Source organism: Pezoporus occidentalis, unplaced genomic scaffold (assembly GCF_034315485.1).
Source record: "Pezoporus occidentalis ecotype Australia unplaced genomic scaffold, CSIRO_AGI_Poc_V1 ctg129, whole genome shotgun sequence".
NCBI classification, from domain to species: domain Eukaryota; kingdom Metazoa; phylum Chordata; class Aves; order Psittaciformes; family Psittacidae; genus Pezoporus; species Pezoporus occidentalis.
In genome coordinates, this window is record NW_026913092.1 from 4,512,748 (window position 1) to 4,540,642 (window position 27,895).

General features: G+C 40.3%; 1 protein-coding gene across 1 annotated transcript; it reads right to left on the reverse strand.

Moving 5' to 3' along the window:
- Positions 1–1,172: 1,172 nt before the first annotated feature.
- On the reverse strand, positions 1,173–26,821 carry TMEM47 (transmembrane protein 47). Its single transcript, XM_062608110.1, has 3 exons — positions 26,399–26,821; positions 12,443–12,583; positions 1,173–4,768 (listed from the first exon to the last, which is right to left on the reverse strand). Exons 1-3 carry the CDS (start codon positions 26,622–26,624, stop codon positions 4,590–4,592), a joined length of 546 nt encoding a protein of 181 aa, XP_062464094.1. The 5' UTR covers positions 26,625–26,821; the 3' UTR covers positions 1,173–4,589.
- Positions 26,822–27,895: the final 1,074 nt, after the last annotated feature.

Sequence of the window (27,895 nt, forward strand, 5' to 3'; positions counted from 1 at the left end):
CACTGAGTCCAGTTCAAACCCTCGGAGAATATGCCCCCTAAAGCCATACATACGACAACCAGTATTTTAATGCAGATTTCAGGAAGTACACCTTCCTTCACCTCTGGCTTGCCTGCCCACTCCCCAGTGGCTGTGGATTCATAGTTTCCCACGAACTTCCTCCCTCCATTGTACTTGCATTTCACAAGAAAACAAATCTTCAGACACCTCCCCATCCTTCTTTACACTCCCATACTTGCTGCCTGCTCTGAATTCCTTTTCCATGTGATTTCCACTCTGCGCACTCCACCCTCGTGCCTGTACTTGCTTGTGATAGTCCACCAATGACAAGGTTTCTGCCCTCCATTCTCCTGTTTTTGGCTGGTAGTCTCTTCTTCACACTGCCGCCTGTTCACAAGAGGTACTCAGTGATACAGGGGATGACAGTAAATCACCAAAAAGTAGAAACATCACAGTATCATGTCTTTAGTATTTTAAATGTTTTTCCATTTTTGCAACAATTTGCTTCAGAGTCAAAAAAAGTACTTGTTTTTTGTTTTATTTTTCCCCAGGGTGAAAAGTAACCAAGCTTTCAGAATTAAAATGGGAAGAAAGTATAAGTTATCGGAAATGTGAAAAAGAAACCTGTATATCATGAATAAATTCCCCCATTGGAACAAGGTGCTCAGTATAGATTCCCATTTCAACATATGGCCTTGTTATTTAGCACATTAAAAGCAATTTGGTTTTCTGATGTAACAATACTTGCATTTTTATAAAGGCAGTATGGGCTCTGTGACACCCAGACACCTACCTTGTGCTATTTGTTCTATGGACAGGTGAGATGAGGGGCAAGATCCTACCGCACTCCCTCTCTAACCCCCCTCGCTAGCCCTTTGCTGTGTATTCTGATATTACTCCTTTATTATAGTAACTGAGTACCCGACATATTCATTACTCTCAGCAGACTGTTCCTTCTCAGCCTGCCTAACAGACAACTATGTCATTTCAGCTGTGTACATATTCTACTTAGAGCAAAACAGGCATGTTTTGGTTTGTGTAACAGTTGTTTTTTTTTATTTCAGTTACTTTTTCACATAAAACTATGTAAGCTACAAAAATAGTGAAATGCATAAATGGTATTAAAACCACAAACTTAAAAGTTTTGATAAAAAAACTCATGTGTCTTTTCCTGCTAACAATGACCATTTAAAACAAATCATATTTTGATGGATTAATTTAATAAACATACCATACACTTCTCAAAAATAAATAACATCAGAAAAACCCATACCATCAACAACATGAAGTGTTTAGTTATCTTTTTTTTTTCCTTTAAAGACAGAAATGGAATTTCTAGGCACAGTTTTAGGCATTATAGAGGACACAGAGGCAATAGGTTAGTGTGCACTGCGCTGTACAAAAATACAGTCTGAATAAATTACATTGCTAGCCATAAGATTAGACTTCACTTACCAGTCAGTTCATTGCATGTTTAATAATATACAGTTACATGCTAATCCATATATATATCATTTATATTTCAAACACATAGGTCTCTCTATATTAGTTTTTAAAATTTACAAAAGCTAAATGAAGTTGTGCAAGAAATCCAGAAGAGGTGCTAGGTACTTATGAGCACCGGATGGTATACTTCAAGCTTAAAAAATACAAATAACTAGCCCTGCTTGCAAGTTTGCTATATATTCATATTTATTTGGAAGAAAAACAATGGATTTGTTGTGAGAGAGTCATCCTGCCAATGAGATAAAGCCAAAAAAACTGAAATAATGGTGCCATGACACAAGCACAACATACAAAATGATTAATTTGTCATACATACAATCCAGACACAGATACGTATCTTTTTTTGTGGCTAGGAAAAAAAAAAAAAGAAAATTAGCATAATGTTTATTTTAGTTCAGTGCTGAGAAACGGAACACTTGGCAAAATCGGCAATGGTAAGGAGAGGGGAGGAATGAAACAGCAGTACGAACTTAAGTTAAAGGTAGGTACCTAAACACATATATTAGACGCCCAAACACAAACAACCTGAGGAGCTTGAGAGGTGGGTCCTAATAGACTGCATTATCTTCAAGAGGAAAAGCAAGTGTTGAGACTGAAAATCAGATCTCTGACTCAAATATGAGTGAAGAACCTTGTCTTTAGGCATTCACATTTGTAAATCTTTTGCCTGAATACCTTTCATATTAACACCACATGCCTTTCAGAGTGCATGTCGTTAATTTACATATGCCTTAGGCTTGACAGGTGTTTTTACTCAAGCTCTACATAAAGAAAAATGATTTGATAAATTAGTGGGATACGATATGGAGTCAGCACTGTACCTTCTTATTAGATCAGGTGAAGTGCCACCCAATGTCAGCAAAAAACACCATCCTTCTAGAAAGAAACAGACATCTCGCAGCAAGTTTCTCTATGCTAACCTAAAACCCATGTCAAACTACAACATTCTCCATGCTGCTAAATAAAAGTAGAATTACACAGTTGTTCAGAAAGATACAGATTTAACTATATACTGAATATCCATCTTAAAGTCAGCCTCAGGAAAAAAAAGAAAAGTTGTCTGGTGCCTGTGAAACACGTGGGCCTGATTGTTGCCCCCATCCTTTTTTGTTCTCTAGACATTGCCATACAATCCCTTCCAAGTCAAGCTGTTATTTTGCTCTGCTCACCACTGGTCCTAGGAAGACTGCTGATATGGAATACTCTGCCATGGTAATAAATATTTAACAGAGAGACCCAGAGTTTTATAAACCATCTTTGTACATCAGCAATACTTCCACAACAACCTCCTAAAGGCAGCCCTGTGCTCCCACAGTCTTTGCAGAACCTCTATGCCCTGCAAAGAGCAGAACAAGCATTTAAACTGTAGATGTGGTCTTAACATCGAGTAATTCAGCAGTCTTTTCTGTGGAACCAGCAAAATCATTTGTGTAGAGGTCAATGTGCAACCCCAGCATACCTGCTTTTGCAGAGGTCCACATAGAATATATTTCAAATTTCTCCATTAAAAAAAAAATAGGTATTTCTAGAGATTAGAATTGTATAAAAATATGTTCATAATTAATAAAAATATCTAAATAAAAATAAAAGTGATGCAGACTAAATTCATGTGAAAGTTCTCTATTTTATCTTGGGTTTCATTTCATGAGTACAGCCCCTGGATGTTTTAAGTGGGAAACATACTAAGCAAGGAGTAATCAGATTTACATGGTCATCAGCCATTATAAACTCAGCTTTTAAAACCAAGAGATTACCTCCTGAAGTACTAATGTTTTAACATGGACATGACAGGGTCTCAGTTCTATTCTTGATGATCAGAGACACTCACAACCTAACTAGATTTTTTTTAAAATGGCATTTTTTTTTCTTTGAAACACCCTTAGAAAAGAATTTTTAGTAAGTACTAGATGACACATGGAATAGCAAGTAGTTCTTTTGTCCACTTCTACCTTAACTTGATGTGAACTTTTAAGCATTTTCCGTAACACAGAGTCTACAAGGGCATATACATAAGACAAACCATTTTATGTTTATTTTGTAACACCAACCAAAATTGAGGGTACCAATCCAAGACTTTCAAGAATGTGCATAAAGTTAGTATTTTAACCATTGCATCACAGCTCATACTACAACTTTAAGACTAATCATCTCTTTCCCTCTGCATTTATATTTGTATTATATATATTTATACTAACGAGTATCTTTCAAAAATATAATTGAACTCGTTCCATATGCATTCTTTTCATGACAGCATTTGAAAGTTACACAGGTACTTAGGACAACTACAACTCATTCATACATTTTAGATGCCTCAGGGACAGATGAGGTCTTTTTTCTACTCCCCCCCTTTCTCCACCTTTCCAGCAAAATACTCAGAGCTGAGACTTCTGATTACACAGTCAGAAACACATGTCTCCAGGTTTGGACTCCCTTCAACAATCTGCTACAGCTGGCATAGTGATCTCAATTACCAATTCATGAAATCCTGTGAGGTTGGTGGCTTGTTTGTTTTGGGTTTGGGCTTTTTTTATTCTTCTCCCAGAAGACTGCTGAATGCAGATATTAGACAAGTCATTAACCAGTTACATTCATTGCCTTCACCACAGTCACTTGCAACTAATTCCTTAAGAGCTTTGTTGAGCATGTAACAAGGGGCCAACACAGCCTATTGTACAAGAGCCACTGCCTGCTTATCAGACATCTGACTCCTCTATGATACAGGGAAACTTCTCAATGGAGCTTATATCAGCTGCTCTCCTGAAGGCAATAGCAGATGCTGGCATTGCATTCTCATTCCAACTAGTTTTTCCACAATGATAGCTGAAACGTAGATCCTTTTGCTTGTTGTCAGAAAAATGAAGCTTATATATCAGCAGCTTGCAGCATCTGCCTATATAAGATCAGCAATCCTAGTGTTTGCAGTTCTTTTAAATGGTTGTAAAAGCTGGTTACAATGTTCACACCCAAAAGGCAAAGGCTACTGTATCAACTGAGCAGACTGGTGCTCCACAAGTGTTCTAAAAAAACTGTGAGTTAGAAAATATGGGGTAATCCTTTTGTTATTTTTCTTTCATTAAATGATTCTAGTAATAGTCTTCATAGTTCTTAGGGTTCAGGCAATAAAGAATGGCACCCCCAAATGAAAATATAGTTGCACCCCAAGCCAGGCCATAGCCCCAGTTGAACTCATGGTATATTTTCAAGCTGACTGTTTCGATGAACTTGATTGGGTAAAGGACTAAGCTGCATACCTGAAGAACAACTGAAAGAGAAAAAAAAAACAAATGTCAGAAGAAGCCTTCTATTAGTTTCCATAAAATAAGGAAAACATTACATAACTGAAACTCATATTTTAAATGCTCTTGGTGCATGTTAAGCTTGTAAGTACTGTTCTGTTTGGTAAAAAATATCACCTTCATTTCATTCACAAAGAACACAGCAGTTTCAACATTCCCTCTTTGATGAAAACATTCAGTATGGTGTTAACAATGACCTGTCAGATATCCACAAAATAAACAATGAAACCAATCTTTCCCCAGTTCTTTTCTGTCTCTTAGTGTTTTAGTTTGCAGTCATTATTCCTTCCATAACAACAAAACTAAGCTCATTTGTTCTATAGCTATAAGTAAGTCAAAATGAGAATCAAGAATAAATGACTATTGAGAAATATAGCTCGGAATAAAATAATTTACTTAGCCTAGAAATAATTCGTTGTAGCAGGCAATACATATTATACATATTTATGCTCAGTAGAGACTGAGCATTACTGCGTACTGTAATCAGAATTACTGCTATTGTTAGAACACCAAGGGATCTATACAGTTTGATCAGTCACGAGACTTCCTACTGGCAAAACATTGCCTTGTATAACGAACTTGGAAGTGCTTCTTCTTAGAAGAGCTTTGTGAGGAAAAAATAAAAGAAAAAAAGCTAATAAAACAGATCAAATGCAAGGCAGTAAAAAGCTTAAAAATAGTTATTTCTACAGCACTGTCTCTGAGAGTGCCAGATCTCATGCAGCCTGATCCACACATCTGCACTGGAATTCAGGAAACCTGTTAAATGCTGTGCTACCAAAAAACCCCAAGAAACAACCCACAAAAAACCAAAAAAAAAACCCAACCAACACTCAAACCACTAAACCCACCCCCATACAGTAATCTGCAAAGGAAAATACACAGATGAATCCCCCAAATTTTCACAAGATTTTAGTTTCATCGGCACACATTCCCTTTTAAATTCAGGCACACTCAACAGAAAATTGGGACAACAGTTTCTATGGTAAGCAGGGGAAAATTATACTTGAAGATAAGAACAAGCCACATGATGTAGCAAATCCTCATGCCCCTAATTCTGCTTCTCACAAGACTAAATATCACAGGAACATACAAAACATCCTTTTTGCCCCTCAAATACACAATATGGCCTTATGACAGTGCTTCCCTCCAACATGTAACACTAGCAATTTTTCAAGACTCCAGTCCGTGACTGCCTCTTGCAAACTACCCCAGCCCACCGATTACAAGCAGGCTGGGCACATCCACACAGTTAAGCACATGCATAAGCATTTGCAAGCCTCAGAGAGATACACTCTGATGAAAGTTCAATGGTATACAGTGTAATGCCATAATAGCTACTTCTTTTTTTTTTTTTTAACATTGGCAAGGTCATTCTGTACAGTTAATTAGGTATTGTAAGAAGAACAAACACTGTTTAGAGAATTGTTTCAAAGCCAGCGCCAACACAAAAGGCCAGTAGATAACAGAGACGAAGACTACTCTGGACTACAGAAGTCCTTCTGAAATCACACTGAGAAAATACAGGAAAACGAAATAATTTTATTCTCCTCCTGCTTGAACATTCCACACACACTCAAAATCTGTCATTGCCATTTTGTTCCCACACGTACACTTTAGTGTTGTCAAACTGGCACCTTTCATTAGCCCTGAAGACTAACGCTTACCTATCCTCTGGATAGGACTGGTACAGGGAGATGGTTTCCAGTGTTCATTACACATTTTGCCATAACACTATAAAACATTCATTGGAAACTCCCCCCTGCCCTTAGCTTACAGACTAGTCTTGGGACTCTTACCTGAGACTGACAATCTGAATAATGGTAATGGATTTTTTGATGTGGATACAAAAATCCACAGGATTTTTTTAATCCTGAAGTTATTGAAGTGTTATTCTGTGTTATTCCATTTCAATATTTTTTTTTCTCCCAGCTTACAATACACTGTGCAACACTGGAAAAATTTTGACAGGTTATAACTAGAGGAAGCACCCACTCATATGAAAAGATTATGTATTCCACTTTTGCATAAAGAGAACATCATTATACTTCAAACCACCCGAACATATGTTCAGCTTTCAGGCACATCTTTAAGACCATTCAAAGTTAAAAAGGATTTCCTAAGATGAATAAAAACTGACAGGTTTTTCAGTGGATTCCTTAACATGCAACAACTCTGCTGAATCAATACAGACGCTTCTCTGTGTATGTCTGTGTCAAGGGACAACCAAGGAAGCTCTCCACCTTCCCTCAATCTAAAATATGAAGTACACTGAATTTTAATCTACAGATTGGACTTGTGGCAACAAAAACAAAAAAGTGATTATTTTGTAATACAAAAGTTGCCAAAGCAGCAACACCCATGACAGGTATTTTAGACATTTTTATAGTGAGGGTTCTTGCTTTTGTGCTACTGTCCAGCTACACTATTGTAAAACTCAAAGCGCTGGCAGCAACTGGCCAGTGGAGACAGCCACGCTGCACAGCACTTTTATCACTCTGCACTATTTTTGCCTCCTGTCACTGTTTCTCCCTTTAGAATGAGTGGGAAGAAAACTGCGTAGGCTAGAAACAAGTTAGTGAAGTTACGAAAAATGACCAGTATGGCCCCAAAAGACGTTAAAAACAATGCTCACAACTACTGATCTGTTTCTGATGAATATAAAGACACTCCACGTTATGTTGACCTGCTTATGGGAAGTGTGCCGAATACCTTTCTTCAGAAGCACTAGTCTTTTCACATAGAAAAAAAGGCTGCAAAAGAAATCTTAAAAAAATTCCACTTCAAAATGCTATTCGAAAAACACCAGTCATCTCAAACCAGGCTACTTCCTTCAAGCTTAGATCAATTTTCATGACTAGCATTATGATGCTTACAAGACAACTGCACAGGAACAGAAATACTAGTTTTATTCCATTTACATTAAATGCATGTAATTATATATACTTACCATATTAAACAACCAGAAATCATAACAAATGCTTTAAAACTAGCAACATTTAATTTCAGTCATCTTGGGTTTTTTCTTCAAATGTTTGACTAAAACAGTTTTGCTGCCAAAAAGAAACTTATGCTGTGCCCTTTCTAACCGGTCTATATTTGCGAAAATGGTGGCGCTCCTAGTATTTCTGCCCCCTCTGCGACTCCTCCTGTTCATTCATATGGGTAAAGCACTTCATTAATAACCAATGAGTGTTGAAGTTTCAAAGATAAACACACATGCAACTGCTCTCTAAGAAGTTGTTTGTATTTAATACAACCTGTGCAATTAATTGGGAAGCAGCATGAAGAGAAAGGAGGTCAGTGCTGATTTTTAAAATACTGCTAGGTCAAGCACAGGCTACTCCACTACACAGATGACCAGGCATTTCAGCAGGAGGCAACAAAGAGCTTCTCAATGAAGGACAGATGATGACAGGAGTATAAAAATACTGTTTTGATACTTAGATACAAACTCAGGAAGGCTGAAGCCCATCTGGAGCTCACATTAAGCCAGGAAACGGAAAAAGGGTAATAAGGAAGAATTTCCACAGGTGCATTAGTTGCAAAATGAAGTTCAGCAAACATATTTATACAATGATAGACAGGAAAGCCAGTCTAGCAACAGATAATGCATTGAGACACCTTCTCCAAGATCTCTAAGTGAAAGTGACAAGGTTTGGGAGGGTGTCAGCAGATCAGCAGTGCAAGAACTACTTAGGAGTAGCATCCGTATTGATGGGAACAGATGGGATCAAGCCAAGGGTAATGAAAGAGTTGGCTAACGTCATCATGAGCCCTCTATCATCTACGAAAAATCACAGTGATCAGGAAATATGCAGATGACTGGGAAATGGTTAATGTTGTGACCATCTTTGCAAAGGCTAGAAGTGAAAAATCCACAGAATCATAAGATGGTCAACCTCAACTCAATCCCTGGAGTCATTATGGCGTACATCATCTTGGAGTCCACCTCCAAGCAGATGCAAAACAAAGTGGCCATCACAAGTGAACATGGCTTCACCAACCAAAGGACAAGGGTCCAGAGGGCTGCCAAGATAACCAGAATCCTGTAGCACACTATTCTTGTGAAGACGATGAGAGAGCTAGGTTTATTTAGACTCATGAAGAGGCAGCTAAAGAGTAATTTCAAACCAGCCTACAGCTACCTGAAAATGTAGCTGCAACAATGATAGAAAAAAACTCAACCAAACAACACTCTTTGTAGTGACCAAAGGTAATGGCGCCTGAAATAATGGCAACCCAAGATAATGGCAATGGACACAAATCTGAGTTTCAGACATTCAGGATGGACATTAAGAAATGTATCATAAGGTGGGTAACATGGCATAGGACAACATGCTTGGAGAAGTTGTGGAATCTTCACCCTTGGAGCTCTTCCAGAGTGGTCCAGACAAAGCTGCAGCTGATTGACCCAATGTTAGTGACTGTCCTGCCTCAACAAGAAGGTTGGCACTCATGACCTACAAATTCTCTTTCCTATCAATATTTCTTTGATGCTATGACACTTTTTGCCACCCTGTAGCAACTTGTACTACAGTCCGACTTTTTCAGACCATTCCATCAATTTCTCAGAATCCAATTCTGTCCTCTAACGTATCTGCGTTTTTTTCTACTTACATTGTAAAATTTGACAAGTAGACTTTTATTCTATCTTCCACATCACTATCAAAACAGAACTCAGGAAGCAATCCAGCCAGACTGTGCTCTAACTCTCTGTCAGAAGAAAAAGATACATCCTCTAAATATTCTCCAAATATTAATTGTTGTCCTTTTTTAACTCTCTCACCTACAATACTTTCACTTAGACACTGCTTCCCTAGTTTACATGTAAAAAACATCCTGGGAAATGTCTCAAAACTTACTAACTTCAACAGGTTATTCTTACAAACATTGTTAAAACTGTTAAAATATAGACCCAAAAGGCAAAAAAAAATATCTTTTCAATACCTTTTTTTGTTTGCTTTTATGGACTTTCAACAACTAAACTTCCCCTTTCTATCCTTAAATTAAGACTTGGTTGGCACTCTTTTGTTTGGTAACTGTATTGTGAGACTCCTCCACTGTCAAGTTTATGAACTTGTACTTCGCAGATGCTTTCAGGGCCAGTTTGGTTCATAATCACCAAGATACTCCAGCAAGTACATAAGCTAGTGACCTCTACTAGGCAAAAAAAGCTGGGAAGAGCTGTATAAGGTGGCTCCACGCAAGAGTGTCCCGCAACTGCTGCTCTGTATGCTTCGTATTTTTCCATTAGCTGAGTTATTCCTGTTCTCTCTTCATTACACAGAGCTGACAGTGTGTATTTTAAACACATTCATGTCTGTTGAGCTCTTGATAGCTTATTCTCAGTATCTAGGTTGAATTTCTTTTTTGTCCCTTTGCTTTCTCATCTCTTCCACTCCAGTCAATCTTTTTCCTCACCTACAGAGTCGCTAACTGAAACCTGAAGCTGAGATGGAAAAAAAAAAAAGTTAAAAAAATCAAAGCTAGAAGAAAAAATGCCTGAAGCCAACTGTTTGGATTCTAAAGTGCCTGGAAAATACTTTTATATTTTGTCTCTTCTCCCATACAGTGATGTTTTCTACCTGACACCCACAAAGACCATTAAATGTCTCTGGGCAATTCATCCCGTGTCCTTCTTCCAGAGGCAGCTGTCAGACTCCTAACTAGAGTCATACAGAACACTTGGTCTTCTAAGCAGACCCACAGGTCAGGGCAAGGTATATCCTCAGAGATCTTCTGTGAAATCCAGGTGAAGGTTTGAATCCATGGACAGTTGCATAAGGCACAAACTCTACTGTGCTGCAATCTTAACCTTCCTCTCTTCAGTAGGGGATTCTCTTCATGACTCTTTGAAGATACATCAGTCCATATTCACATCTAAATATAGCTGACATCAAAAATAAAATCTGTAGGAAATGACAGTAACAATTTCAGCGTCAAATCCCAAAAGGATTCTCCTCACATCTTCCAGATAACAAAGTAGAATGGAGCAGGCTGTCTTGGCCTCATCATCTCTCTTCTTATATGCTTCGGGTCATAGCTATTTAAAACATGTATGCACACAACACATGCGCACAGGCAAAGGAAAGAGGTGAACACCATTCATAAGCTAAAGCAGCAATGTATTTTCCTTTATGATGCAAGTAAGCATTAATCCCCTCTACCCCCAACCTTTTGTAGTAAAGACTAGAACTAATTTTGTGTAGAGGAGAAGAGATTAACCTTTAACATAAACAGTGGGATCTGGGGAATTTTTTTCTTGGGGAGAGTTTTTTCTTTTTTTTTTTTTTTTTAGTACAAACTTAACCATATACTAAATGAGAAATATGGCAAGAGAGGCAGTGTATGGCTGAGTAATTGCTAAGTTACTACACAGTATTATGAGAAATGAATTCAAAAGCCAAACAAAAAAAACACTACAGAAATTCAACAGTCCCACTCCCTTCAAAGTTAACTGGCCAATGTGCTTTGTAAACTCAGAATTAATACTAAATTTTAAAATAATGGCACTAGCTCCTTTATTCCTTCCACCAAGCAAGCAAAGTGACACACAGAACAAAAAGATACTATTTCCACTCAGGAAATCTGATCCTAGGTTACATTCTTTTCCTAAAAGCAAATGAAATATAACTTATCAATACCTCTAGAGCAAATAAAAGTCCATGTTGAAGCACTGTGGCTCAGCCAAGGTAACGTTATCAGCAGGGGGCAGCAGGAGCCTTCCTCGAAGCTTCGTTTCGTTCCCGAATACCCTGCAAAATCTGCTCCCTTATCTTTCTGTATTTTTGCAAGTGGCTTTTTATAATACATCCAAAAGACTAGGTTCTGTCATCCTCTTCATTATGGGCTAACAGAAGAGGCTTAAACTTCTGGCTCCAATGCAGATATGAGTGACAGGATGAAGGCAAACTATGCTTGGAGAAAGAAAACATCCGTGCTGACCAAGCTCCAGAACACCAGCATGTATAAAAGGAGATGATTTGATATTGCAATTACACCTCACTGGAACAGTCTTACAGACAGTTCAGATTTATAGGTCTCCCTTAAGATTTTGTGATAGTTTATATAAACTGTTCCATTTTCATGTTTTTTAAAATGAATCAGGGACTACACTATGACAGCCTGTTAAATTAATAACTAAGTAAGCAAGCTGACACAGTGAAATTAATTCCTCGTTGCACAGGGGCATACATAAACACTTTACAACATAACCCTATTTATTTTCACACATAGGGCTTCAAGAGCTCACATCTGGGAATTAATTTTCCCATTTTAAAATTATAAAAGGAAGAACATTAAAATAATAGAAATGGCTTTGTGTGAAGAATAAAAATGGGGCCATCGAGAAGCACAAAGTCACAGATTAAAAATGGTACTTTGAGATTTATCCTTTATATCCCCTGCTGCATGTACTTCACAAAGTAATAAATATAACACAAATAAATAATTTCTTATGAACTAATAACAGTGCAACTGCAAAAATGATTAATGCTGTGCAGACCTGGTATCCTGAAAAACCTCACTGGAGTTAACAATAATAAACCAAATGCCTCTGAATTTGTATGCAGAACAAGGACGTGTCTTCCTTCATCAAAGCGAAGCTGCTCTCATCACGTTGCCAGTAATCTGCTTACCTGCAGCAAAGAGCATGACTGCAACTGGTCTGTAGAACCGCCTCCGAGATCCCACGCAGATAGAGATCAACCCAACCAGGAAAGCTATGAGAATAATGGCAGCACCACCCAGCAGCAAAGCAAGAGTAGCTATCTGCCAGTCTAGGGGGAAAAAAAACAGAGAGAGGAAAACAATAATAATGCAGTTTCAGTAAAACAAGTCCATAGGTCAGACAGAAACAGAATATGAGGAACACAAAAGGCTGCATCAAGGCTCGAGTAAACAAACAACTGTGCTTCAGATTTCTTTTCTCCTAATTAGTGAAACACCTTTATACAATAGATGCAACTCAGGAGCAGAATGCTACAACCTCCCCCACTTTTTCCAAGGCTTCTTTAGGATTTTGGCTCCAGTAAGACTGAATAATTTGGTCCCCTGGTTTTTGTCCAATTTAGAATGAGAAATTGAAGCCGGGTCACAACTAGCTAGCCCCCAGTCTGCAGTAACCTTCTCACATAAAACAGTGAAAGTCAAACCTCTACTTGAGCTGATTAGGATGGCATAGGAAGGCTCATCATACACACTTGGTACCTGGGAAGCCACATAATATGACTAACAAGACTAAGGTGTAGGAAGATGTTTAAAGGAATAAAAATCCCCTCCATACAAAAAAAAAAAAAAAAAAGGGGGGGGAGGGGTTAACAAACATTAGATGTAGTGAGTTAAATCTCCATTTTAAAACATCAGTTATCCTTAAGTGCCAGTTTTTCTTTTCTTTCCCCAAAATCAGCTTCTGAATTTGGCCCAGTGTATTTTCTAATTATTTTGATACATAATGAATGCAGTTATAAACAACACCCTTGCAGTCTTACATCACATAAATGAAAAATCCATTTGCGAGCTGATGATCTAACTCAAGAAATTCCGTAGGATTTTAGAAAGGCATGGGCTTTGTGCTGCCTCTCTCTGCTGAAGGCTAAGTAAGATCTTTTCTCCCTCCAATAACAGTCATCAAGAAAAACAATCAGATCACTCCTATTTATTAGTACAAGGAAGATGATCTAAAATCTGCTTTTGGGAAAAGGACCTATAGATCCAATGCATCTCGCATTACTTTGAACATACTAGCACTCATACAATATTCAGAATAAAATGTCCAAATGCATGACAACAGTTCCAAGAAGAGATTAATTACTTCCAAAATAAATTTAGAGATATTGAGGTTACTAAAAGAAGAATGACAAAAATCCACATCCTTTTTCGGAAAAGGGCAAAAGTCAGTATTTTAAAAAACAGTACATCCAGTTTCAAGCAGGATCTAATCTGCTGAAGATACCAACAGTGCAGCTGTCAGGCTTGGGAATGGAAGGCTGGCAGCTATTATCACCAAAGAGCCTTCATATATTATATGAAAAAGGATGGAGATTAAAGAAGAAAGTGAACAGGAAAGCTATAAAAGCATTGCTCAAAAAAAAAGTTAATTTAAAGGTGGCTTTGTGCAAGTACATGTTTATTTTCATTCTTTTTAGACATCTAGACGTTGTTTACTAATACTTACAAAAGTACTCAACCATCCAAGCTATTTTACTCCAAAAATCCAAAGCTGGGAACAATCTCTTGTTCTTCTACCATCACCAATGTAATCTCTAACACCAGTCTGCTGTGTCCCCTAACTGCTTTACTATTATTGATATAAAAATGTGATTTTAGTTATGGTTAGGAGTGTTATGAAAAGTGGTTTTTAATGTTGACATGATACTTCAGAAACACCAAGTGGTTAGTGCACTGATGATTTAGAAAGTATTCTTCCAATATCTGAGTGCATTACAGATATAAAATGCAGAAATAAATGAACAGAATGGACTGCTCTGGAACAATAAGAGAGGCATCCTTGAACTAGAAAATTACATAGATACAAAGACTAGACTCATAAATCCGTATTGGCCCAGAAGTTAAAAGCCATACCAAATTGATGAAACGAATTAAAATGCCAGACAGGAAAACTCGGAAACTAAGATTTTTGGAAGCCATTATAAATAATAAAATATTAAATGTTATCTTCATATTGATCAGATGCCAAAGTCTAATACAAACAGAAGGTGTGCAACACCGGAGTAGCAGCTAAACGGAAAAAAGCTGAGTATCCTACTGCTTTCCAAAACCACCACATTGGTAAGACCACCAAAAAATGAAAATAACTAAGGTAAAAATGATATAAGCATGAGGTCAGAATATAGTTTTGCTTTCAGGACACACATCTATGGGTTTTGGAAAGGTTAAAAAATAAACAAACTACCTCACTATAGTACTGATGTGGGAGGGAAAAGGACAAATGAGTGTTGGGAGACACCTACGCTCCCAGCTAAAAACCGACTTAAACAAAATTAATTTCTTGAGTAAGAGAACCTACTCAGTGATGTCGACAGTAGGACAAAACCAAGGCTCTTAATGTTCGTCACTACTAGCTGAGGATCAGGTATTGAATGCTGTGCTCTGAGCTGCAGTGTCTGGAACTGCCTCTCTATTTTGGCTCCAGCCTCCATTCACAGGAGCATACAATACTACCAGCCTTTGCCTTGAGCTGCAGCCAAGAGGGATTCTGGTTAAAGAATATCACGACGGTAAGATGCTAGTGCACAAAGCATACTGGACTGAATTTTCCCTTATTGGGGAAACTACATGTATAAGTCTCCTTGTCATCTTAGAAAAACCTTAACTTTCAATTCTGGAAGTCATTTGATCTGGTGAATAAAGCTTATGTTGGACTAAGGAAGCAGTATCTTCTGCATGAGCCTTCTACTTAACAGCAATTACTTTTTGAGGAAAAACTCCAGGCCAGTAGACTTTATATGAAAGAAAGGAAACATCAAAAGACAACTGAATCAGTAACCCTGAAAAGAAAAACACTCTGTTAGATACCTACCTAGCAGCCTTCCAGTATCTGAAGAGGGGCTATAGGGATGCTGGAGAGGGACTATTCATTAGGGACAGTAGTAACAGGACAAGAGGCAATGGGTTCAAACTTAAACAGGGGAAGTTTAGACTGGATATAATAAGGAAGAAGTTCTTTACTGTAAGGGTGGTAAGGCACTGGAACGGGTTGCCCAGGGTAGTTGTGAATGCTCCATCCCTGGCAGTGTTCAAGGCCAGGTTGGACAGAGTCTTGGGTGACATGGTTTAGTGTGAGGCCATGGCAGGGGGGTTGGAATTAGATGATCTTAAGGTCCTTTCCAACCCTAACTATTCTATAATTCTAACAATATAACCACACAGAGCAAGTGCAGTTTTCCACAGTAAAAATCTGTAATGTTCCTCCGACTACCCAGGAATGACTTATAACACACAGCATCAAAACTGGTACAGCAGATTGCTCTGTTACATTATGTTACTGGTACACAGAACATAAACATCATAAACCTACTTTAGAGTATCCATAATACACTTGCACCATTTCTAGGCATGCACCAATCTTGCAAATAAGATACTATACTCAGTTCAGGAGGCTCAGCAGTTTGGTGAGACTGCTTGTTCTCACAGAGATAGAAACATGCATAAACATGAGCAAAACAGGACCTTATAAACAATAATTGTTAGTTTCCTGGATTCAAAACACAATTTGGGTACACTTTAGGGATGCATGTCAGTACTTTTCACTGTACATTGCTACAGTTTATTTACACTACACATCCACTAAAAAAAAAGTTAAATAACACTTCTTGTGTAAGAACTCCCACCATATAAAGTTTTAGATTTTAAAAATCACTGTCATTTCATCTACACGCAAATTAAGTTGCTATGTTGATTTATAACTGTAGAGTCAACAGAAAGCGTAACTTTAGCTTTTTTCAGCGTTCTGTCATTCCAGCAATATGTTAAGAATTACACTGATGATGCCACCTATCCCATCCAAACAACTCGAATGCATTTTTGACAATTGTTAAGCAACTTGAGACAGATTTCTTAAGGAAAGTCTCACTTATTGTATACTATTTCTAGGTCTGAAAATCCAAACATGTTTTTGTACCACACAAGAAGCATCACCGTGTCTATAACCATGGGAAATATATACTGCTATTCCGACAGTGATGATAGTGTCATTGTAAAAATCTGCCTGTTAGTTTAGGGATGTGGATTTCAATATTTGGAAATAAATATAAACATGAACCTAGGTACTTAACACATTTTCAAATCATATATGGTGTAAAATTTATTAGAATTACCATCTTTGGTGAAAAAAGCAGACCCACAAACCATGATGATATTGTTTCTTTTCAGTTAATTTCTCATAGACAAGTAAGTCAGTGCCTTTTTGTAAGGACAGCTTGGTCTGATTGCTCTTTGGAAATTCTGCCTGTTTCTTAATGATATGGAAGCATAGGGTTAATTGCACATTGAAACGTGTGACCCTCCTCCCTTCTTCGCCCCAAATGAAATGACCTAAGGCTTTAAGCTGTATATTCATTTTTAATTAAGACCAGCTCTATCTGCTCTGTTTCATAGGCAAAATAATACTTCTGTACTAGGATAAAATCAGGAAAAGCCATAACAGAAGGAGAAAACATCCCAAAGTTCTGAAATGTTTATTTTAATAGCTAGGGTTTTTTTTAACACAAGAAAGAGTAATGCAAAAGTCTAGCATTGTCATAGAATTCATGTTTCCAGTGAGTTCCCCCAAAAATTACATATTTCGTATATGTGGTACTCTACAGTAAAAGAAATAATGGACATTAAAAAATACTGGGGAATATGTGAAACATTTGTGTATAGGGACCTTTCAGGTAATGCAAGTGAACGGAATTAATCTCTTGGGAAACTAATCAAGTATTCCTTTCTTTCATAAAATGATTCTCCATGAAGTCCTCTCCTCATAGAGGCTGAAGTGAGAAAATGCATGCAGCTGTTACATGATGAAGGCAATGACTAAGCTTCTTCTAGCACAAAACAAAACCTTGGTAAGAAACAAAACACAACACACTCTTAGTTAAGTTTTTCTGATTCATTGCAAAGCCTCCACTTATCATGTACCTGCCCTCAGCCAATAAATATTCTTAGAAATTATAGCATTTAAATTCAAGAATAATGAATTTGAAAGAACGTGTCAAGTACAGCATAGAAAGTTGAGGCACCCACGCATAAGAAATTAAATATAACCCACTGAATGTCATAACAATCAACTAAGATAAATAAGATAGCTAGAGATACTCCTAATTGCTTCATATTCAAAACTATTACTAAGTTTATAAACACCCATCAACTTAGTCATCAAATAGTCAACAAAAGTTTAGAAAGTGCGTGATTACATAAAACCACAAAAGTAGCATCTAGTTTCTGAAAGCACATTTGTCATACAATCAGTAAGTTATCCTCTTTCTTCAGCACGATCAGATGCACAGACTTCTGCGGAAAACTAAGCTCTACTGAACTCAGTCAATATACTGAGGTAAAGCGAGTACTGCAGTGGCCATTAAGTTAAGCCACTACTCCACAGAAAAGTCAGTCCTTTGGAACCTCACCTGAGCCAAAATGATGGGTTTTAAGGAGCTGCACAGATGGATTCTGCTCTGGACAAAGGAGATATAGGCTAAAGCTGTGAAGCCCAGTGTCCCTAAATTACTCAGTGCATACTCCTCCACTCCTGTACAGCCAGCATGACAAGAGTCTTTGAGACTCCGTAGCATGTGCTTCTGCACAATGCAGCAAGAAGTGCTTTCTGGCAGAATCCGTATCAAACATCCAGTAAGTTGCTCTAGCCAGTTTTCTACAGTGAGCCCTTATACAAAAATAACACTAAATATTGCCTGCACGTTGTCAGTTTGAATAGTATGCTTATTACCACTAGCTGCCGCACAGACATACATTTTTGGATAGAGAATAGGATTTTTCTAAAGTGGATCCTCAAGTCACTCAGACACTTAAAAAGCACTGCCAGAGCTATGGGAACCAGCCACCTGTGGCTGAATGCCTTTCCTTAAGACAGAACTCACTCTACCCCAAAGCATTCTTCTGAAAGCCATGAATTTGAACACACAAAATAACTACATGAGGTCACAGATAGCTTAAAAAGAAGCTGTTCATGGAAGACACAAAACTATTTTCTGCTTCTTCACCAGATTTATGTACTGAGCTAGTCCCTAAGAAATCACCCTTCATCCACACACAGCAGCACATGGGACAAAGCCCTTGATAACCCAGGTCTTGAACAAAGCAAGTGGGCTTAAGAGCGAGGCTGTTTCATAGCTCAAATTCACCAGAATTTTGACAACTCCCAGACAGAAATTTGAGCACTTTATGCTGGGTACCAAAATCCCTAATTCCCTGCTGTGGATTATTCAGAGGCTCCATATAAGGCATCAGTCACTTTCCACTTACTGTACAAGACACTTTGCAGGATGATTTAGTGATCCTGACAACGCATGGACAGTTACTTACAGCCAGTCAAAGAAAAGGTGAACAAGCACAGAGATGTGTCCAAGAAACAGCTAACGGGTGCAAACCCAGGTACACCCGTGTATTGCCAAGATGCAGAATGCTAATGACCACAGCTGACTAATGAAGGAGGAAAGGCACAAAGCTCTTCCTTAGAAGCAACATACTGGAGCTAGAGGACTTCTCAGAAACTGCAAGGTCTTTGCTTCCCAGCTCCAGACTCAAACCTCTGCTCCCATTTCCCAGAATAATTTCTTAACTGCTAGGATAGACTGAAACTGCTCTCCTTTTCAGCCTACTAGACTCAAGATGGAAAAACAGAGGCATGAGATCTATGAGATCTGTGAAAAAATAGGTACAAGGGAATCCAAATCTGAGTCTTGAAGCACCCCTTACATAACTGGTCTGTTCTAACTTCATGGAGCTGTTCATGCACTGACACACAAAAAAAAGCTGAGCACTACTGTAAGTCAGTCCAAACTCAGGGCTCTCTCACCTTTGTGGGAAAAACCAGCCAGCTATAGAGTCCCTCTTGCTTGGGTTTCTCCTATGGCTTTCCTTTTCTCCACAGGAAGAAAACCTCCACCAGAGGAGAAGAGGCTGGATCTGTTCCAGGGAAGGCAACACCCTGATGGCAGGATGCTCTGGGCAGTTAAGTGCTCTACTACCTAACCTCCTCAGCCTGGGAAGGGGGTGCTTGCTAAGCCAGGGGAATAATTAGGCAGTCTCTGCTCACCTTTCAATGGCAAGAGGACCTCTCCTGCTTCCCACCCAAAGATGCCACTGAGTATGCAGGACATAGCTTGGTTCCCAGAGAAGTGAACAGCACACAAAGCAGAAATGCTCTCAGTTTCTCAGGGTGGTCTCTGCAAAAAAACTACACATCACCTGCTTGATGTCTCTTTTATAGCTGCCATGTTCCTCAGACTATGTGTGGCCCTGAGACTGCTGGACTCAAACTTCCTGTGTACTTTGACACTGCAGCAAGTTTATCTCCCATCTGTACAGAAGATCCGACTGAACAAAAGCAATAAAAATATGGTAAGCAACTCTGCTATTGTGCAAAGGAGATGGATTTTGCAAGACAAGAAGACAGTCTAATGCCTGGGGGAGTGTTACAGATGTATGAGCAACCTGAAACATAGCAGGTGCTTACTCATCTGCCCACTGACATGCATCCCTCCTGAAGATTAAACCTTAGATGCCTTATTTATATAAAATTTATACACTTGGAGGGAAAATGGGGCACGTTGTATACCTACTCTTCGAGACATGGCCTGCCTTTATTTCTAAAATCATGTAGTAAAGTCCTTTAAATGCAATTCATCCTCAAATAAAGAGTTAATTTGTACCATTATATAAATCTTTATTATTTAAAAGCAGCATACCTTGCACATCATTTTGCCAACAGAGGACTTCAAGACAAGCACAGCATTACAGAGAACCATGTAATCTATAATTCATTCACAGAATAGTACAGCATGTACTCAGGCATTTCTTCCATTGGATACACAGCATTCTTCTAAGATTAGCTCACTACTACGCCATTTTAATTATTGGATATTCATTCATTCAATTAAAAAAAATGCACATATCTACAACTCCAAGAACCTCACAAAAACCTGGAAATCTCAGAATTATGTCATTAGGAAAGACGTGTGGGAGATGTGTTATACTAGCTTTTCAAGAAAAGCTCACCTTTTTTGACCTCTTCTATATATATTACTACATTTTAGTAATCTGAAGAAGTATACTTCAGGTTGGAGCAGGAATGCAATTATTTCCTACAGTTACTGATGTTCTTCAAGCAAATTGGCAATCTTTTGCAATTTTCATACCTCATACGATTGTTCCTTGCAAAAAATAATTAGCATTTAAAATAGTGCCAGGAGTACTTCCCATCAAAACTATGGCCTTTATATTACAGAATTGGAACAAGTAAAAACACATGAAGCAATTGAAGCAATATAACTGTATACACTTTATCCCGTCTCCTGCTTTCTACCTTGAATCTCATGTGGTCATCTTTGGCCATAAATCAGTAGCAAAGACAAGGTTACTCTCCGTGATTCTAAATATAAAATCTCATCAAATATTTAAACCACTATCTTATTGCTAACACAAGGAACATCTTTTAACTTACTGGTGCAAAACTTCTTTATATAATACACAAGATTTAAAGCAACAGGATACATTACTGATTTTAAAATTGCAATGAACACAGCAGTAACAATAACCCATTAAAGCTAGAAGTCTTTTTTCTGTTGTTTGTTTTTATGGGGTTAGGTTTGGTTTTTTTCAGTATTATCACTGATGACGTGTGGTGCTCTTGACCTGACCAAATAAATACATACAAACTTCATGTATTACACTCAAATGTGCTGTAACCATGTCTCTTAGCTAATTGGAGAACAGTGGATGAAATGGTAGCCTCCATCACACTGCAAAGTCCAGACTACTAAACAGGACTTCCAGATCTGCTGCTCCCACAGCGCTTGGGAAGTCTGAGGCTAAAATAACTGCTCCATTTGTAAATGAGGGAGCACATCTAAACACATTTTATCTAGGGCTACTGTGAGGGGTAGTCAACAAATTCAAGGCATTCTGAATACACTGAAGGAATCAGGTAGACATTGGGCATAAACAGAGTATCAGTCATCACAGAATCACAAAGTAATTTAGGTTGGGAAGAACCTCCAGAGGTCTTTCTAGTCCAGTTCCCCATGAAAAGCCAGGCCAGTCTCCAAGTCACACTCAACTTCAAAGTTAGATCAGCTTTCTCAGGGTCTTAGATACCGAGTTTGAAGTCATATGGCTTTTGATTTCATATCCACCTTCAGATGAAGCATCGGGGATGATTAAGAGAGTAATATGCAAAATGACAGACTACAGCTTTCAAAACCAGAAGGAATGTTTTATTAATTTCTCCTTACATTGCATGAACCACTTTTTTCAGACTTAGTAAAATTACATTCTTATTTTATAGTGAACTATCAGGCTTGCTGAGCCTTTTACAAATATGTGTCAACATCAACGCTGAGCAATGGTCCAGATTTTCTAATGAGGAAGCTGCTTTTGAGCTAGCAATTTCCCCCTGGAACAACTTAAATTCAAACCAAGCAGATACCATCCAAGACTACTGAGCCACTTCAATTCACATATCTACATCTAATGCATAATTAAGGTTAAACCCCTTCAAGTGCTACTGAATGAACAGCCTCTGATGCCTTTTTTTTTTTTAAGAACAAATTATAACACAATTATACGTGTAAAACCAGACACAAGTTGTTCTACTGCACTATGTTTTAAGTACAGCTTAGTGGTTTGCTAACCACTAAGTTTAAACATGTCCAGACACCCTGATGCAGGTATTTCCTTAAGAATGTTTTGTTTTTCAAACATTGATGGACAGTTCGTAGAGAGTATAATAATCTTAAAAAAACCCTGAATGTTCCATAAATAGATATACAGATTGTTAAGTTACAAAGTCACATATCCCTGTCCAGCAGAATGAATACAACTAATTGGAATGGAAACCATTCAAACTTATGTAAGCTATTTTCACAATAAACTGAAATGCTGCAAAGGAGTCATTATTTTCTATGAACAGCAAATATGTGTACTAAAGACAAAATACACAATGTTTGCCTATAAAGCAGATTCTATGGAATAATTTATGTCTTTCACATCATATTTGGTGAGGCACTGGAATGGGTTGCCCAGTGAGGTTGTGAATGCTCCATCCCTGGCAGTGTTCAAGGCCAGGCTGGACAAGGCCTTGCGTGATATGATTTAGCGTAAGATGTCCCTGCCCACGGCAGGGGGGCTGGAACCAGATGACCTTAAGGTCCTTTCCAACCCTAACGATTCTATGATTCTATATTTGTGTATCTTTGCTTATGTGGCTATAACATTATGTGAACTATAATGGCTGCAGTCTATTGCACAAATTCAAATTTACTGTAATTAATTCCGCAGCGAGATGACAACTGTGTCCACAGGTACAGATGCACCAGACAGTTGTACATAAGATGCACTTAATTTTAGGCAGATGCTGTGATAGAAATAAATATTCATACATAATTCTTAACTCTTAATAAATCCATAAGTGAACCATCACAAATTAGACATAATCCACTTCAAATAAGGTCAAAAAAAAAAAGTATTTCCTTCAAAGACACCAAAGGAACACTCCAAACCCTGTAAGTTTCAGTTTTTTCAGCTCCTCCTTATGTTGCTATTAGTGAGAATTTTTTAATTTCATCAAGGGAAGAGAGACAAGGGATATGCAAGAATACCTTTCTGAAATTACAGGAAAGAATTGAACAGATGATTTACCTACACCCTAAAGACCCAAAAATAACAAAAGCAAATTAAGATGAAATATTTTATAATATTCAGATTTCTAAAAAATTAACTATTTTACATACTTGAACCACCACTATTATGAAGTACTTGCACAACTTTACCAGTAGTATATGAGAGCAAGGGATTGCTTGCAAGCTATAAAAAAGGCTCTCAAAACAGTGAATGAATGAATGAATGAATGCACACACACATACTCCAAGCACCAGCAACACTCAAGGAAAAAACAAGGTATTATTTCCTGCTATAGCAGCCAATGTAATCATGGTCTGTACAGCTCCTTCTCTCCATCACTACATTGCCCTTTAGATAGCAGTCAGGGGTCCTAAATCTAATTACAATAAAAGTTTTTAATTAAACCTTGAACATGCTTTAACAGCTTCCAGTGTGAGCTTGCCCTTGATGGTGCCACTTGAGGTGCTCTCCTTCAAGGGATGATGAAGTAAATCTCTTTAAAACCAAGGGTGAAGATGCCTTTTTCTTGTGTGTACTACTGCTTTTCACAGCTAGCTAGCTACAAAGCTCTTTGCAGAGGTATCAAGCTAAAGAGCTTTCCCTGTGGGAGCTCTCCACTACCTCCAAAATATACTGCTTGCTAGATTCTCTATGTAGGAGGAAAGTGCACTTAAAATATTAAGGCAAGCACAAAAATGGCCTTAAAAGATGAGCACAGTCCAACTTGGTGAACTTACTGGGAGGCCTCCTACCGACTTTAATGGATATTTTAACACACTAGCAGAAGGCAAAGCGAGAACAGTAGTTTCTCATGTTCCAGGTCTCCTCAGAGTGCAGCACTGTGTGCCAAACATAAGGAAAGTGAAAGGTTTATTCCAGTCACCTCAAATAAAACAACAATTCGCTTCTTTCCCAGTAGCTTGTGAAACCTGGCATGATCAGACTGGAAAGTATCTGAGGAAAATGAGTAAAGCTCATACAAGGAACCTGAATAAAACTGGACAGGCAGGAATTTTTGCACAGGACAAAAGAAGCACCAGCAGAGAACACATTTTGAACGCATGACATGTAACAAAACTACATTTCATTCGTATCCATCCTCACCCATTCATCTTCCACCTTCCCATAAAAGACAGGTGACCAATAAAGCAACAAAAGAGATTAGTGTCCTTTTATGCTGTTCCATAAGCTGTTCCACTGTCTTAATGTCTCACTTGTGTGTGTGTGTACATATGTATGTGTGGCAGGCAGACAGATTGATGGGGGAACCCAATAAAGTGTGTGCAAAACTGGGAAGGGGGGCAGGATTTGAAGCAGGTTCTCATTCAAGCCATCTGAAAAGTCTTTCTTCAATCAAGGGGATACTATTTCAGGAGACATGGAGAAGGGACAAAGGATTCACGTTGCTAAGGAGACATGCAGAAGCTGACATTCCTACATAAATTTCCACTTATACTGGGGAAGGAAAAGAAAGCTCTGTGAAGTTTGTCTAGATACCCTGGTAACTGATTGAAAATGACATTTCTTTACATTTTCTTTTGGCATTATGTGATTTGGAACAAAAACCCAAACAAATTCAAACCCTCAAATATTACTCCACACAATGACAGGAGGGAAAAAAAAAACAAAACAAAACAAGAGCACAGCAGCAAAGGAACCTGTGCAATTCCTACTCAAGCAGAGATCGGTTATTTCCCAGAACCTACACAAAGATTTCAGAGAAGCGAGGAAAAAGGAAAGTATCTAGAATACACAGTAAGCCCCTTGCTTCCCCCCCCCCCCCCCCCCCCCCAACATCTTGTCCCTGTATGATTTACCCACCGGAGAGCACAGTGATCCAAATGGATGAGTTAGCAACGCCAGCGTGCGTGTAGGGAGGACGCGGATGGGGATGAAAAGGGGAAGGGGGTGGAGAAGAGGCTGGTTTCATTTGTCTTTGTTTCTACTGGGACTCCAAAGTTACTATCAGGCATAAAGTAAATAAAACAACCCATGTAAACCAAAACAATTTACTGAAAAATATTCAACAGGCAGCTTGTTTATATCATTCACAACCGTTTTTTTTAAGTATGCCAAGCAACAGTGAAATGACATTTAAAAAAAAAAAAAAGAAAAAAAAAAGGACAGAATAATCGATGACCAAAATCCTAGAAAGCTTAAGAACAAATGAGCAATAAGAAATCAAAACGGGTAGTGTGACAAACAGGCAAAGAGTATGAAAGGCCAGGGAAAGATCAGTACCTGCCAGAAAAGACACACACAAGCACAACCCAGGGGGATGGATGTAGGGAGCCAGACTCCAGGCGTGCTCGCTCTGGACAAAATAACAATCGTGTTTGCCTTAGGAAGCCCCAACTTTCCAAGATTAGTGATTTCGGGGTACGGGGGATTATAAAATACTTGATCTCCCTTCTCATATAGCTTCTCACTGTATGGATACAACTACAACACGGAAAGACAATCAAAACTAGCGCAAACTCGAGCTCTTTCCTGAGGGGGACAGGGCAAAGGGCAGACACGGCACCAGCCAACCCTGCCGCTCACAGCATCCAACCTCACGCCTCCGCTTCACCCCTGGCCATCCCGCGGGCGGAGGGACGAGCCGAGGACGGAGCCGCGGTTCCCCCAGCTCCCGCCGTTCACAGGGACTGCCGCAGCCCGCGCCCCAACTTGCGAGCAGGGAGGTGTGGAATCGGGGCCGCGCAGCCCGGGGCGGGGAGGGGGGAAGCACCGGTACCGGGAGTAGGATCGGAATGGACGAAGCAGGTCGGGATGGGGAAGGCTGCAGAGGTCGGGAGGACAAAGGTGCCAGGGACCTTCCCCAGCGGCTGTCAGTGCAGGGAGTAGGGCGGGGAGCAGGGGCGGCAGCGGACGACGCGGGAAGTCCGGCGGGGCAGCAGGAAGGTGGCGGAGCAGGGCCGCGGGCACTGCTCTGGTCCAGTGGAGGGTGGAAGGGAGCGGACAGGCTGGCCCCCTGAAGGGGCTGGGACCCAGTCCCGGGGGCACAAGGGTGACGGAGATGGCTCGGGGTATGCTGGAGGGGCCGCCAGGGCACGGGGGGGTATCGGCCTCAGTGCGCTGGGTGTAGACCAGGAGGAGCAGGAGGCCACCGAGGTAAGAGGGCGGACGGAGGGACGGGGCAGGAGATGGGATGCGCGGTCGTGATGCCGCCGGCGGAGGGGAGAGGAGCGCGGGGATGCCGGGGCAGATCCAGGGCAGCCGTATCTCACCGCTGTGCAGCGTCGACTCGCAGAGCCAGCTGTCCAAGTTGCCGGGCTTGCGGCAGGACTCCCAGAGGGACAGGTAGTATTGGTGATCCGCCGTCACCCAGGCGGGGCTCAGCACGGCTCCCAGGTCCAGACACAGCGCCAGGAAGATGCACACTAGCCCAACGAGCTTCAGCGGGGTCAGCACCGAGACGCGCACCTCCTCCATGCCGCTGCCGGACGAAGCCATAGGGCCCGTGGGGAACACGGACGAGGAGGAGAAGGAGGACGCGCTGCCGCCAGCCCCGAGGGGAGCAGGAGCGAAAGCCCAGCTCCGCGCCGAAGGGGCGGGAGAAAAGCAGTGAAACCAGCGCTGACTAACGGCGAGGACAGGCCTTCGCAAGCAGCGGGCAACGTCGCTCGCTGCCTCCCTCCTTCCTTCGCCGCGATCCCTCCTCGGTGTATCAGGTGCAGAGCTCCCCCTAGCCCCTCTGGCACCGCCCGCTCCGGCCCGGCCCGGCCCGGCCCGACGCGCTCCTCCCCGTTCCCGCCCCTATCGGGCGGTGACCGCGGCGGGGCCCGGCCCGAGCTCCGCCGGGAAAAGGTTGGGGGTGTCGTCGCGCCGCGTGCGGGGGTCGGGAGAGGGGCCGGAGCTAGAAACGGTGTCGGGTGCGAGTCAGCGTCCGCTCCGCAGGGGCAAAGTTTGGGGAACTTGCTGCCCCGCCCCGCCGCCCCCGAGCGGCAGCCCCCGGTCGCACCGTACGGATCGGGGCACCCCGGTCTTCCCAGTGGACGTGGGATAGCGCGGATGGCCCGGCGTCACGAGTGGATGCGGAGAGTGTCCCGCAGGGCCGGGCCGGGCTGTAGCGGAAGGGCAGCGGGGCCGAGCAATCCGGTTCCCACCCGCTGCCGTCGTAACGCGGCGTTACTGGGAGAAATGAGAAACCGGGAGAAACGGAAGGCCGCCTCGGATGCGGGATTAGCGGTGCCTGACCTTGATTCCTTTTCTGAAGTGACCTTTAAGTCACAAGTTGTGGCTGGGAGGTTTAACAAATAATTCAGCGTTTCACTGTTGGTGCGCTGGACGGGCTTGCAGTTCCCGCTTCCTTCTGTCAGTGGTGCTTCTGCTCTGATCCCAAAATAAAGATCCCAAAATAATAACTACTTTGCCTGAGTTTCATTTCATTTCTGTTTGTTTTGCTTAATTATCATTGCGGTGCTGAGAATGTCAAGGGTAAATGTTTTGGTTAGTCATTAAACACGGGTAGTAGTCTGATTTGCTGTTTTAAAGTAGGTCTTCATAAGATAGAAACACAAACACGAAGGTAGAGTATAATGTCCATTAAGGGTTATTAAAAAGGAAGAGGAGGAAGATTCAACCAACAGATTTTAAAGCGAATGCTTCTGCTTTGAGGGAGAAATATGGGATGAGAAAAATCAAGCGGGGAAACCCATCATTTAGGGAAGAAACAGAAAAAAAAAATCCCTTCCATAAGTGCTAATTATTCTATTGCTACTAAT

Bases quoted from the DNA above. Each gene is read 5' to 3' on its own strand.
- TMEM47 (XM_062608110.1), bottom strand. From the start codon at position 26,624: ATGGCTTCGTCCGGCAGCGGCATGGAGGAGGTGCGCGTCTCGGTGCTG. The intron at 12,584-26,398 runs GTGAGATACGGC...TTTTCCCCCTAG, and splicing joins CGAGTCGACGCTGCACAGCG to ACTGGCAGATAGCTACTCTT. The intron at 4,769-12,442 runs GTAAGCAGATTA...TTTCTCTTTCAG, and splicing joins AGTCATGCTCTTTGCTGCAG to TTGTTCTTCAGGTATGCAGC.